This window comes from Homalodisca vitripennis, chromosome 1 (genome assembly GCF_021130785.1).
Source record: "Homalodisca vitripennis isolate AUS2020 chromosome 1, UT_GWSS_2.1, whole genome shotgun sequence".
Taxonomy (NCBI): Eukaryota; Metazoa; Arthropoda; class Insecta; order Hemiptera; family Cicadellidae; genus Homalodisca; species Homalodisca vitripennis.
Window position 1 is genome coordinate 107,677,508 of NC_060207.1, and position 13,967 is coordinate 107,691,474.

Genomic DNA, 13,967 nt, shown 5'->3' on the forward strand with positions numbered 1-13,967 from the left:
TGTTATAGTACTCTATTTTTGAGGTTTTATATGTTTCAACAAAATGTTCTATAATTTGAAAATGCTTAGTATTTTCTAAATTAAAGTCTAAGGTGATTTAAGTTCAACAGTTTTAGCTTAAATACAGTACTATAGTTGTTAGTATTTACTTATGACCTAATTTAAGTACCTAACGGTAAAGCGTTTTCATGTTGGTGCTCTGCAGGCAATTTTAATTCTAAGGGTGCGTGGTTTTTGCACTTTACGACGTTGGCAACTCATCACCCATCTGAAGTGCACATGACCGAACCGAAACAAAACTAAAAATGGTCAAGTGAGGGAAGCTAACTGTCAAAAAACAGGATTTGTTTACATTGTGAATTGAAACCTTTAGTTTGGTGAACTGGTGATTGAATTTAATGATTTGCAATTTCATAAGTTTTATTTTTTATGTTATACTTTACTCTTATTGTTACTGTGTAACACGATTTTTATTTCATTACTTCAAATGTACACCTAACCTCAAACCAGTAATTTAAAACAAAATATCAAGTGATTATATATTACTTGTGCATATATTATATATTTTATCTATTTTAGGTTTAAGCTATGTCAAACAATCCCTATAATGTTATCCAAGGAAAGCCTTGTACTGTCCCTGATTCAAGAAGAAATCACAATGATCTTCAGATATCTCAACTAGTGGACAGTGGAAATCAAAACGTTACTAATCTACTCATACAGAATTCACAAGGTCCATCTGGGAATCCTCTTCTTAGCTATCAAAGTACATCTTTTAGTGGTTTTTATGGCAGTCCTGGATTTAACACATCATTGTCTAGTTATGACAACAATCTTCAATGGCTCTCTGACAATAGAATACCTAACCAACATAATCAGATAACAGGATCCTTAATTCCAGATAAAAGTATCAACACTACTAGCCACTCTCTTCCTCCAACAACATCTCATTCTTGTTGTGTTAATAGGTTTGGTATGCTCGATTCTCTAGGTATATCTTCTCCACTACCAACCGAACAAGTTAGTAAGTCAACATGTGATGTACCAAGTTTTCAGAATAAAACAAACTTAACAATGAACGTGATTGATCCCATTCAGAGTTGGCTGAATCTCCAAATTCCTTCTCAGATTTCTAGTAACCAACAGTATTGCAAGTATAATGAAAGATCTGTAACTCAAAACTATAATATTCCACAGATGAATCTTCCTTTGATTGACCAGTCAGATTTAAAGCAAAATGATATGTGCGTTCAGAGTCCTGATGTTTGTTTCGAAAATTTAAATGCCAACAATAAACACGTTGACAGCAATGTGAATAGTTTGAAACACAACTCATTTCCTATGGAAAATAAATCAGCTATGTTACAAGAGAATATTGCAACATTAAAACAACAAGGTTCTTATCAAACAGGCCTTGTGCCTAAAGATTGGAAATCTACATTCCAATCTATGCAGAATTATATATCTAGCCCTAATATGTTCAATGCTGTCAGTGAATCCCAAGAAAACATGATTTTTGGACAGTATAATATTCCACCATCAAAGCTTTATTATACTCCATCAGAAAACTACTCAACATATGTAAATAAGAATAATGCATGTATGTCTCAAACAAAATCTCATCCAAATCACAATGAAAATCACACGATACAAGAACCATTACTTGACCAGAATAACAGCAAAGTTTTTACCAGTCCACAAACTCAAAATAGTGTCAACAACCAATTTCATTCCAAACACAACAAAGAACCTAACAAGGTGCAACAAACTCTTGGAAGTAATGCAAACAATAGAACAACTTTCAATAGTACTTTAACAGATTGTTGCCAAATTAACAAATGTTCAGGAAAAGTGATAAACCAGGTTGAGAGCACAAGATTTGTTTTGAGGGATAGTGGACAGGAAAGAAAAAATAGTAGTGGAAATGAAAATTTATCTTCTTTAAACCCAAATGAAAATGAAAAAAATGGATTTAAAAATTCCGAAGCAGTGTCAAGTGAAAGTGACGAAAGCAATATAATCGTTGAAGAATCGGATGATATTGGTGAGATTGAAAGTGAGGTAGGCATAAATACTTTTTAGTATTTTAGTTATGGTATGCGTTTCTTTGACAGTAAAAGGGTTTCCTTTTAATGTTAATGACATTGTGTTAATAATGAATAAAAATGTTAAATATATAAAATGTTAAGGTGCTCAGGAAGTAGGTTGCTATGATAAAAAAATATGTAAATTTTACAGCTTTTTAATTATAAACTATACATTAGAAAGAACAATTAAATTAATTTTTCATAATTACCATTTACATTATCAGGGAGGGATGGATCAACAGCCTCCCTCCATAGTCCCTTAACATCATGACTGGGTGGCCACAAATTTACCTGACCATGAAAATCAACAATAAATCTCATTGTAGAGCTGGGGAACCTAAAAACCAAACTTTATGTCTTAAATAATTTTTGGTGCCTACTTTGGTATTCTCCAGAGACCACTATTTTTGGAAGTTTATCTTACTGAGGATATAAAAAACTATATTAGAAAGAACAGACTGTTTTACTATGACAATCGGTTCTTGTTTTCTGCCTCCCAAAAGGAAGCTATGTCTGCGAGAAGGAGGCCACTCTGTCCATATCTACTATTTATTATTAGGCTATAATAAGTTGGTTTAGATTAGGTTATCATAAATTTACTATCTCTTGGGATGTACAAGCACTGTGGCTAGGGGCATTTCCAATCTGTAATTTTCTTAACTTAACCAAATCATCCAAAGTGATCTGATGTCGAAAAAGTTGGACAATCTGAAACGTGATCTGTGACACACCTAACCATCAGTGTGGGCTTCAATGGCACCATCCCGTACCTTTGTCAAAAAAAGGAAAAATATTCCTCTATATAGTACCCAAATTCAAGCTCAGATTATGTGAGCACTCATCAAGATTATCTTTAACTTTGGTAGTACTACTAATACATTTTTGGTAACCTAATCTAAACCTACTTATTATAGTCTAATAACCAATGGTAGATATAGACAGAGTGGTCTCCTTGTCAACAGCGCCTCCTTTTTGGAGGTAGAAAACAAGAACCAATATAAAGACATGAAATTTTCACAGGAAGTAAAATAAAGTCTGTTTTTAAAAATGTAGATTTTAGGTCCCTGGTAAGTAAAACTCATCCAAAAATAGTGGCCTCTGGATAATATCTAAGTACCAACTTTCTAAAATAAAGAAAATGTTAACAAATTTTTTGAGTCAGGAGTAGATTAATCCCATACATTGTATTTAAATCTCATGATCCATTTAACTGTGAAAGGAAATTGATGGTGTGAGGGCAGTGATGTCGTAAAATTGTTTATAGCTCATGCTTGCTACAATGTGTGGTGTAATCATGATATGTTCGCGAGTCTTACCTGTGGCTGATTAATTCAAAGTTGTCTCTACTTGTCTTAAGTTAGTCTTACCCCTATGTCGCATCACGTTGAGGCATTTCAGAGTGTGTGATTACAATTTATTGAACAAGCCGTGTGCTGAACCACAGCCTTTCTTGTATTTGTTTACTATATAGCTACAAGGCATTACTATTCACAATGCTTTGTAAAATAAACATCTAGTTGTGATGGCGTAATTTTATTGTTGTGTAACGAATAGCCAATAATTGATTATGTTATTTATTATGTTCATATTCGTGGGGTTCTTTGTAAGGTACTATTCGTTAGAGGCTACTTATTCCACGGATCATTAATTATAAGAGATAGTTTTCTGATTCATTCTTCAATGTTGGTCAGCAAACAGTGTAACATTTCACATCCAAGATAACAACTTTAAAAATCTGTACATGAGCAATACCAAATGTTTTTAACCATTTGATCAAGAATAAAAGTCAGATGGTAATTTGATAACAACTTTTGTTTGTGTAATTCAACATTTATAATTATGTACTCAAAATATTACACTTGTAACTATCTTTTATAGTAGTTGGATCACAAATTTCTGAAATATGAATTCAATATTTCATAGTTGAAGTTTTGTTGAAAAGCACCAAGAATTGGTAGGCCTACCTTCATTCTTTATTTTCGTTGCTGTTGAAATAGAAAAAAGAAGCTATAGCTTGTAAATTTTTTTTTATATGCGTAAATGTACAAGTAAACAAGCTAAATTTTAATGATTTAATTGTAGGTTTCTGGTAGTACATTCGTGCTCAGTTTTCTATACTTAATGATACGAGAGAAGTAGGCGGCATACCCTCTCTCTAGAACAATATCTATTGATATACACAAATCCATATACGTTATATGGTTCGCCGCCCTCATTAAAATAATTACAGATCTTTCAAGCATTTTCCATAGTTATCAAGTTAAAATTTCAGCTGGGAAATTTGGATATCTTAATGTTATGTCTTATATGACTGTCTTTGACTGATCAACTCAAAACAAAGAGAGTGGAACCAGATCTAATTTTTTTTAAATCTGGTACCATGAAGAAGGTGATGCATTTAACTTCATAGTCTCAGGTTTTTCTGTTACATTATCCAAGAAACGGGTTTCTTATTTCAATGTCAAACAAAAGAGGAAATCAATTGTGGAGCCACACCTCATTGGAATCGTGAAAACCGTCACAATCGGTCACGTGCATAGGCAACAGAATTTTATTCAATTAGTATTGAAAACTTACATGGTAAGTGCTTAAATGTAAATGGTAATTGTGTAGAAAAATAGTTATTCTTTCAAATGTATATAATAAAAAAGCTGCTACAGTTGCATGCAAGCTTTAAAGCAACTTATTTTCCAAACAACCCTCATATATTATAATCTCACTCCATGTTATTTTTTTGCATAACCACATAACCTTAGTAGGTACTATATGAGTTATTCCTCGCCCCAACTACCTTGGATAATCACAACTCTAACCATTTATTTTCCAAACTTTGAATGACTACCACCACCTTTTATCCTTAAGAGAGACAGAAAAAAGTAAAAGAATAAAAGTAGTTTATTACCTATTATATATTTTTTTAAATTATGGTTTTAGGTTTACGTTGGGTATTAGTTAAGTTTAAATTTTTGCTCCAATGTGAATGGTTGCCATTTTGAAATGTTACATTTATTAAGACTAATGAACTCATCCAATCTATGTGTAAGTACTGCCTTTGTACTAAGTTAAGTCTGGATATTTTTTAAATTCTGGTAGTTATTGTGTTCACAAGTTCGTATTATATTGCATAAGTCCATAACATGCATACGTATACATTTTTGGATTCTGTGGGGTCATGATTGGAGAAAATGCAAAAGATCTTGTGGAAATTCTGTCATGAGGGCGATTGCAATAGGCAGATTTATAGAAAGCAGTTTTATAGATTTCATAGGAAATCTATGTAAAAGCATATCCAATAACAGATTGGATAACGACAAATTTTAAAATATCCCAAATTACATCATGATTAGTTCTTACTTCATTTTTAATTTAAACTCAGAACTATATTTTAGATGCTGGATCATGAATTTCTTTTCTTGACTTATTTAAAAATAGATTTTTTTAAATTAGCGTTAATAAAATTAGACACTTCCATTGCTTGTTAACAGTTCCATAGTTCTGTCAAAAGGTTTTTGAGATACTGATTAAATCAATCTCATTAAGTAAATCCAAGAAATAAATTATACATATTTTAACTTTAACAAGATCTCTCTACTTTTCTGACCGAGTCAATAGGGCTATTTATGTAAAGGATTATCCCTAAAACAATCTGACAAAGTACATTGAGAATTTGTATTGTTTAAAAAGTCTTTTATCTCTGCTTGTCATCTTACCTAAACCTGCTATTGCTATTATTGCCTGTTATGCCATTTTAAGATTCTTCACAGGTTTTCCTTAACCTCTCCTACTTTACGACATATTAGAAATTGGGTTACTTAAAGGATATGATATTTAAATCTCTAAAAATGTACCAGTGTAATTTAGAACCAATTTCTTGCTTTTTATATCTCTATTAATTGAACAAATTATAATAATATTATGATCTGTTATGATACCAGTGCACTGTACTAATAAATGTTACATATATTTCTTTTCAGATTTCCATTGAAGAAATAAAGAAGTCATATCAAGCTAGTAAAATTTGTAACAGTGAAGTGTTATTGCGATGTTTAATTTGTAATACAGTCACATCATCATTGATGCCTGCCAACCAGTTCATTCATTTAAATGACTCATTTCCTTTGACATCATCAAGAACTCCTGTCCGTACAAAACTAGAGCAAATCTTGCCAATGGATCTGCAACATTATATAAAACTCCACAACAGTTTTATGTGCCGTCGGTGTTTAAACCTTATTGAAACTGTGGAAATACTGGAAGTCAAGTTGAAAACAACCAAGCAGGCGATTAATGACAGTTTCCTGAAGACAGTTCAGCAGCTGATGCCGGAGGTAGATCAGATGCTGGAGGAGGGTGTCCAAATTGTGGTTCAAGTTGAACATCTCTTGCAAAATGAAAAAGTTTCTAAATCTCTTCCTACTGAAGATAACAACAAGTTGGAAAACTCAATTGTCGAAATGGATCAACAATCAGTATGTTTAATATGATTATTATATATTGGTTTGTCCTTTTAGAGGATAGTTTATGCTTTCTTTTACTCCAGTCTGTACAGTATTTGTGATTTGTATGTGTATTTTCATAATTCCTAAAATAGTCTACATTTACGTTAAACAGGGTGTGTAATTTAGATTTTCACATTATTCAGTTGAATAGAAAATTATGAATATGATAATTGTAACTCTTTTAAGATAAAAAATATTCTTAAATGAAATTTTCTCTGATATATTATAATTTATGCACTTCCATGTGCCAAAAATGGGAAAATAAACAACTTAGTTTTTATTTATATTTGGTAAAAAAAAACCTAAAACTTATGATCATAGCACTCACAGAAATTAATACCAATGTTTTTATCCAAAGTAAATTTTAACCAACATTGTGGATACTTCTAAATTAATCCTAAGTAAATTGATTTATATTTGCTTCATTTATCAATCTAATTCTCATCTACAAATAGGTGTTTTGAACATCCTTGACTTATCATTGCAACAAAATTATATATAATGGCTTATCTTAGCTGGTGGGCTTTGGTGGCTGGTGTCATCAGTTTCTTTGTTCACACCATGTCAAAAGTTTTACAAATTCACAAAAGTAAAATTTTGAGATATTTCAGCATGGTTAATTAAAAATATGTTTAATTGTGTTAACATTGTTTAAACACGGTGTGAACCATAAAACTTCAATGATAGTTACAATTGATTAGTTTATCAATTGTATCCAAAGATCTTACTTGAATGTTTTGTTTTAGGTGGAAAATGAATACCTCGATGATGAAAAAGTATTAGCAACCAGTGACTGTGAAACTACCAATGACTATGAATGTTCATACTGCAATAAGATTCTATCTTCACGGAAAACACTTGATCTTCATCTCCAGCAGCACACCAAAGAGTTTCGCTATTATTGTGAGCGATGTGGTAAAGGGTTTCCTTTGAAATCTAACTTGGAAAAACATTTAAACTGGCACAATGGATCAACTCGAGATGTCCTGATGCTTTGTGAAATTTGCGGTGAAATCTTTACAAGCAAGCATCATTTTAACACACATCATCAGAAAAACCACTCAGGGAGTTTCAACTTTAACTGTGAAACTTGTGGAAAAGGTTTCACGAGAAAAGTTTCTTTGGAAATTCACAGTTACAAACATACTGGCATTCGACCGTTTATATGTGAATTCTGTGGACACACTTTCACTACTGAACCTAATCTTAGGAGTCATATCAAAGTATGTACTAAGGACTTTTCACACAAGTGTGATGTATGTGGAATGATCTTTGTGTTGGAGAGTCAACTAACCAGGCACAAGTTGCAACATAACGGAGTGTACAAGTTGACATGTTCAGTGTGCAGCAAGGGCTTCAACAAGCCCTCGGACCTCACCTATCATATGTTTTCACACTCCAGTGAGAGACAGCACAAATGTCCTGACTGTGATAAAACCTTCAAAACTGTAGGAAACTTGAATTACCATGCTAAAGTTGTTCATAAGGAAGAACTCTTCAGGTGTGCTGTATGTGGTAAAAGCTTTTATCAGATGTCTCTGCTCTCGGAACACATGACAACACATGCTAATGAACAACCCTATCACTGCAAGCACTGTGATAAGAATTTCGCTCACCAGTCTACCTTCATTACACACCTCAAAACCCACTCGAGTAAAGTTAAACTGAAAACATGTCAAGTATGTGGTAAATCTATCAAGACTAGGATGAGTGTCCATATGAGAACACATACAGGGGAGAAGCCTTATCAGTGCACTTATTGTCCACTTGCGTTTTCAGTGGGTATCACACTAAAAAAACACATAGAAGCTAAACATTGTAAATCGTAACATATTTTATTTAAGTAAAGTTTGTTATGAAATCGATGGACTTTTATTTGATTCTCCGAGGAAATTTAATATTTATAAAATACACCTTTAGTTTGCTTTTGTATGGAGTTATGATGAAACATTTCCTCTATTCCTTGCCTTGAATGGTCTGAAAGAATGTATTATGTAATCATGTTTAAGATATCCTATTACTAATTGTAATTGTAAAAATTTGTTTTTTAGTGTAAATTCTTAGCTTTTTTTGTTGATATCATCACAAAAAAAATAACAACAATACAGACTAATTACCACTTAGTTCAGTCAAAATACTACGAGGGGTATTAAAAAATAAGGTTCCCATGATTTTTTAAAATAGACAGCTCTATATTTATACTTAGTGTTATACATAAATTTAAAAGTTAAGCTATTTTTCCACATAATCACCGTTTCTGTCCAAACACTTTTGTAGACGATGCTCCAACTTTTCTATCCCCATGTTGTAGAATTCTGCCACCAATCTTTTGAGGAATCGAGTAACATCTTCCTTGACTTCATCATCAGTACTGAAGCGTTGGCCACCCAAGTGTTCCTTTAATTTTGGGAAAAAGTGATAATCACTTGGGGTTAGGTCTGGGCTGTAGGGGGGATGGGGCACAATAGTCCAGGAAAAATTTGTCAGCAGTTCTTGAGTTTGACGTGAGACATGAGGTCGAGCGTTTTCATGGAGAAGCCTCACACCACTGGACAATCTTCCTCTCCGGCGGTTCTGGATCGCGCGTCTCAGTTTTCTTAATGTGTCGGAATATCTTTCAGAGTTTACTGTTGTTCCATGAGGCAAAAAGTCAATCAAAAGCATGCCCTTCCTGTCCCAAAAGACGGTTGTCATGACAGGCCGTCCACTTCGGTTTTCATTGTGAATTTCCATGCGGCCTTCACTGAATTCTCTACACCATTTCCGAACGTGTTAAACAGATATGCAGTTTTCCCCATAAACTTCGATTAACTGACGATGAATTTCAATAGGTGAAATCTGTTTTGCATTTAAAAAACGTATCACAGCACGAATTTTGCATCTGGCAATAACAACGATAAGGAGCTCCATCTTCGAAGGTAGTTAGGGCGGCACTGTTGGACATAGCCAGGCGTGAGTGGTATGGGTAGAGAGAGGGACAGCTGATGGGTAAGACAGTGTTGCCTGATTTCTCCCAACATATCGCATTCTGTCTTGGCGGCATAGGGAAGCTTATTTTTCTAATACCCCTCGTATTTCTCCAAATTTTAAACACATTTCTAAATAATTTGTAATAGAATACCTTTTGCATGCTTAAAATCAGTGATTATAACTTTTAATAGATATAAATCAGTAACAATCAGCAGCTATGTAGCATATGTTTCAATTAAATGTTTTTTTTTTGCTTCCCTGTAAGTTGTACCCAATTAAAAAAACACAGTTTCAATGATTGCTCCACATTATTTCCATTAACAATAAGAAAATGATTTGGGTGATCACCTTCATCTCTTGTTGAACTGTACTGATTTCATTAAATATAACTTAATTCCTCTTGTATAAAATAAAAATTAATCGTTAAATGCCTTGTTAATCTCGAGAATGGCTAGATCGATTTTACCTAATTCTTTTTAATTATTCTTTAAAATCAAAAGAAGATATTTATTAAAATAAAAATTGGAATAGTTTTCTGGAACATTTTTGAATTTGGGAAATAATAATAATATTTGTGGAACATAATCCAAATTTAACTGATACTTTTGTTTACACTTTCAGCTGAAATTTGCCATAGAGGATGAAACATTTCTTTAGATTTAAATTTTAGAAAATATAAAGCATACATAATGCTTGATCAGTGATGCAGATAAGACAAAGTTACTATCTAACGTTTGCACCAGTGAAGAATCGTAACTCATTTAATGCATTGGAAATAATATTTAAAGATGGTTATAAAACCCACCTTAACGACCAAAGTTATGAACGTTTTCACATACGGTACTCCCAACTGGTGGGGACTAATTTTATAAACACGCACTGAAACACATTTTACCATTTAGTCATGACAACTGGGCTTGAATAAACCCATAAAATACGCACACAAAAATTAGAAATAAAACTTTAATACCGGTGTTCTAAACTAATAAATGTTGTATTTTAAATATGAAGACAATTTATAATTATTGTTTGCAATCTTCAAATACAAATATTTTAATTTAAATAAGTCAAATAAATGTACTTTTCTTATCCTACTGACAAATAAAAAACAAATAGTTAAAGTACAATTTATTTAACTTAAAAATTATTTAAAATAATGCAATTTATATCAGGAATAATAATAATATGTCTTATGAAACAGTCCAGAACTTGATTTACATAAACACACTAGTTATGATCAAATCCATAATTTTTGGATTTGATTTTGAATCTTAAAAAATTGACTCTTGATTTTCAAATTTTTAAGTCAGTACATGTCTTGTGCCACAATGAACGTATATACAGGATTTGCAGAGGTTTATTGGAATTGGCTATATTTTATTTTAAGAGCTACATTACAACAATAATAATAACCTTAATTCCTTTCAAAAGCATATTATACAGTTTTGTTTACAATGCATACCCCAAAAATCCAGTCCTCTACCTTTTCATTTTATTTAGTATATTATAAAATACACTTTCAGAATATATGCATTTTATCTGAAAAAATCTGGAAATGTATTTTTATTACTTATAAAATAAATTTGAACCTTAAATGTTTGAAAAAATGTCAAACGAACTTTAACCCTTTGCATGCCAGCCCATTTTCCAAAAGTACTACCCAGAAACGCCAAGGGCATTTTCAGCAGTTTTGCAAGCTTTCACTAAATGTATCATAACTTTTTTATTTTTTTTACAGATATTGATGATTTTTTTTACCATTATTTTAATTATGAAATGCCCTTGTTCTGTTGGTAAATTTTAGTTGCATAAATATACTTTAAACTTATAAAAAAATTCAAAATTAAGAAAAAGAAAATTAAAATTTCCAAAAAACATTTTTTTTTTAGCACAAATAAGTGGTTTAATTGTATGCTGATTTCCTGTTATATCCTAGTAAACTATATCTAACCCTTAACCTAATTAAAAAAATTTCAAAAGCCTACCTTATATAGAAGTCCAGTTATGATTTTTTTCACTAAATGTGACACGGGCACAGTTTTTGTAATTTGCATGGACGTTGTATGTAATGTTACACTATATTCACAAATCAATATTTGACACTATACAAATCGGTACTTTGGGATTATACTAACCACACCAGTATGAAGAACACAAAAATATAAATTTATAGATATATTATAAACAAACATTTTAGAACGAAAAAACAACTCTTTAATTACAAAATTACAAACTTACAAAGATTGTCAATTGTTAATGAGGTTAGATTCGCTTAAACTTTTTTCAATGAACTTAGAACGTTATAAAACGATGTATTTGAGTAACAGAACTAAAATTCCATCAATCAACAAGCATTTCCAGGTATTGTGATCGGTATTGTGGTCGCTGTTATCTTATCTTTCTCGAGAATCCCGATTACGGCAGGCCGCGCGGCATCACATGATTATTTAAGTTTTTGCACGGTACATAATTGCCTTTCCATTACAATTCAATTTATATTTCTGATCAGCCCCTCTAGAATTATATTTACTGATAGATACTATCTCGAGGGATGTTTTTCTTTCGTTGACATCAGCGCGAGCTTCGGAAGCACCTTCGGCCGGAGGCACTCGCATTTTGGGTGGCGGAGTTTGATCAAGAATAATAACAAGTTTTGTGTGTTTTTTTTTTCAATAAAGAGTTTAGTTTTTGTTTGGTAATGTTTGTTTTTGTTGAATTTTTGTGTTTGGAGAAATGTAGGGGTAAAATACGAAAGTACAACAAAGCGAACGGGCGGCGAGACTCTGCAATCACGTTATCTACTACACCGCTCGTCTTTGACCTCTGTCTGAGAATGGGGAGGGGTTTGCGATAAGACAATTCCTGTTTTATACTGACGAAATATGGTTCTACGCTAATCTAGTAATCAGTAGAAGCTAAATGTCAACTGTCTGAGGATGGGGAGGGGTATGCGATAAGACAATTCCTGTTTTATATCGACGAAATATTGTTCTACGCTAATCTAATAATCAGTTGAAGCTAAATGTCAAATAACGATTTATGTCTGGGTGTGGTCGGTATAATCCCAAAGTACCAATGAATCTAATAAAAGGGGCATAGTAAAAATGCCCTAACAACAAAAGTAATGAGAGAATTACAAACGTAAACAACGCATAGCAACACGAACGTAACCTCAATCTCGACCAAACAATTCAACAGCTGCGTAGCTCAAATACGACCAAACAAACAGTCCATAAAGGAATTAACTACTTTGTGGTTGCAAAGCAACTAATCCACTATCGATTAGTCAAAATTTCGCGGCAATCAGATGAACTATAAGAAAATTACAGGCGAAAAACCTGACGTACCTATATTACGGCCGTTGGCGATTTTCAGTTGAGTAGCCGACGGCCGTAATACCGGTACGTTGGCATGAAAAGGGTTAAGCATGGTAGTTTTAAAATATAACAATATTTATATTATATAGAATATATTTAAGCAACAACACTAATTGCGAGATAAGCAAAACTGATTTTTTGTCATCAATCAGCAGACATCCATGCATAAAAATAGTATACTCAAGGTAATGTATGAACATAATTATATAAAATATGAACTGCAAGCCAAGTATTATTTTAAAAATTATGGTAATTTGTTAACACCTCCAGCATGGCTAGTGCAAAACGTGAAACTGATGATGCTTTAAACATGGATAGCGTCTATAACGCCAAAAGCTTTACTTTTGAAATTGCTAAGAATCAGTGCTTAAAACATCAGTAAGAGAGCAGGTTGATGTTCGTTTTGGCTGTCAGCACTAGACAAAGCACTGTGTCATCGTTGTTGAAACGGTCGACAGTCGGCTAGAAAGTAACGGCTGCCATTTCTCGTATAGCCTGTGACGCGTATGTGCCTTTTCTTTTTATCAGCTGCTAAATTGTGTGTGTATTGGTAAACAAAGTTTTCGTCACTTTTGAAACAAACTATTGTTATTCAATTGATGTTTTAGGTTGTTTTAACTGAGTTGTAGAATAGTTGTATAATATAATGGCTAGTCCAGACAATCCAAATTTGGATGAATTTGCAAGTAATATTATGAACACTTCATTCTCAAGTGCGATTGGTGTTCACTCTGTGGACAATGAAGAGGATGAAAATATAATTCTTCATAATCCATGTGAAAGTGATGAGTACGTGCTAGTTAATAATGAATATGTTTTATTAAAAATAAATAAACTATAATTAGTCTGACTTTTCAATTATCATTTTACTAAGAAAAACGTAATTTGAATGCATTTTGTGTACTTTATGTGCAATATTTTGTATATTATAACAATGTTATTATACATAATAATATTTGATTATTTTAAATAAATAAGGTTTTATAAAGTACAACCAAATTCAAGCAAAAAAGGGGGGAATTTTGGTTTTTCCT

At 32.4% G+C, this 13,967-nt stretch overlaps 1 protein-coding gene across 1 annotated transcript; it reads left to right on the top strand.

Moving 5' to 3' along the window:
- The first annotated feature begins 281 nt into the window (after positions 1 to 281).
- LOC124368904 (zinc finger protein 836-like) lies at positions 282 to 8,451 on the top strand. Its single transcript, XM_046826433.1, has 3 exons — positions 282 to 2,061; positions 6,062 to 6,556; positions 7,333 to 8,451. Exons 1-3 carry the CDS (start codon positions 589 to 591, stop codon positions 8,413 to 8,415), a joined length of 3,051 nt encoding a protein of 1,016 aa, XP_046682389.1. The 5' UTR covers positions 282 to 588; the 3' UTR covers positions 8,416 to 8,451.
- Positions 8,452 to 13,967: the final 5,516 nt, after the last annotated feature.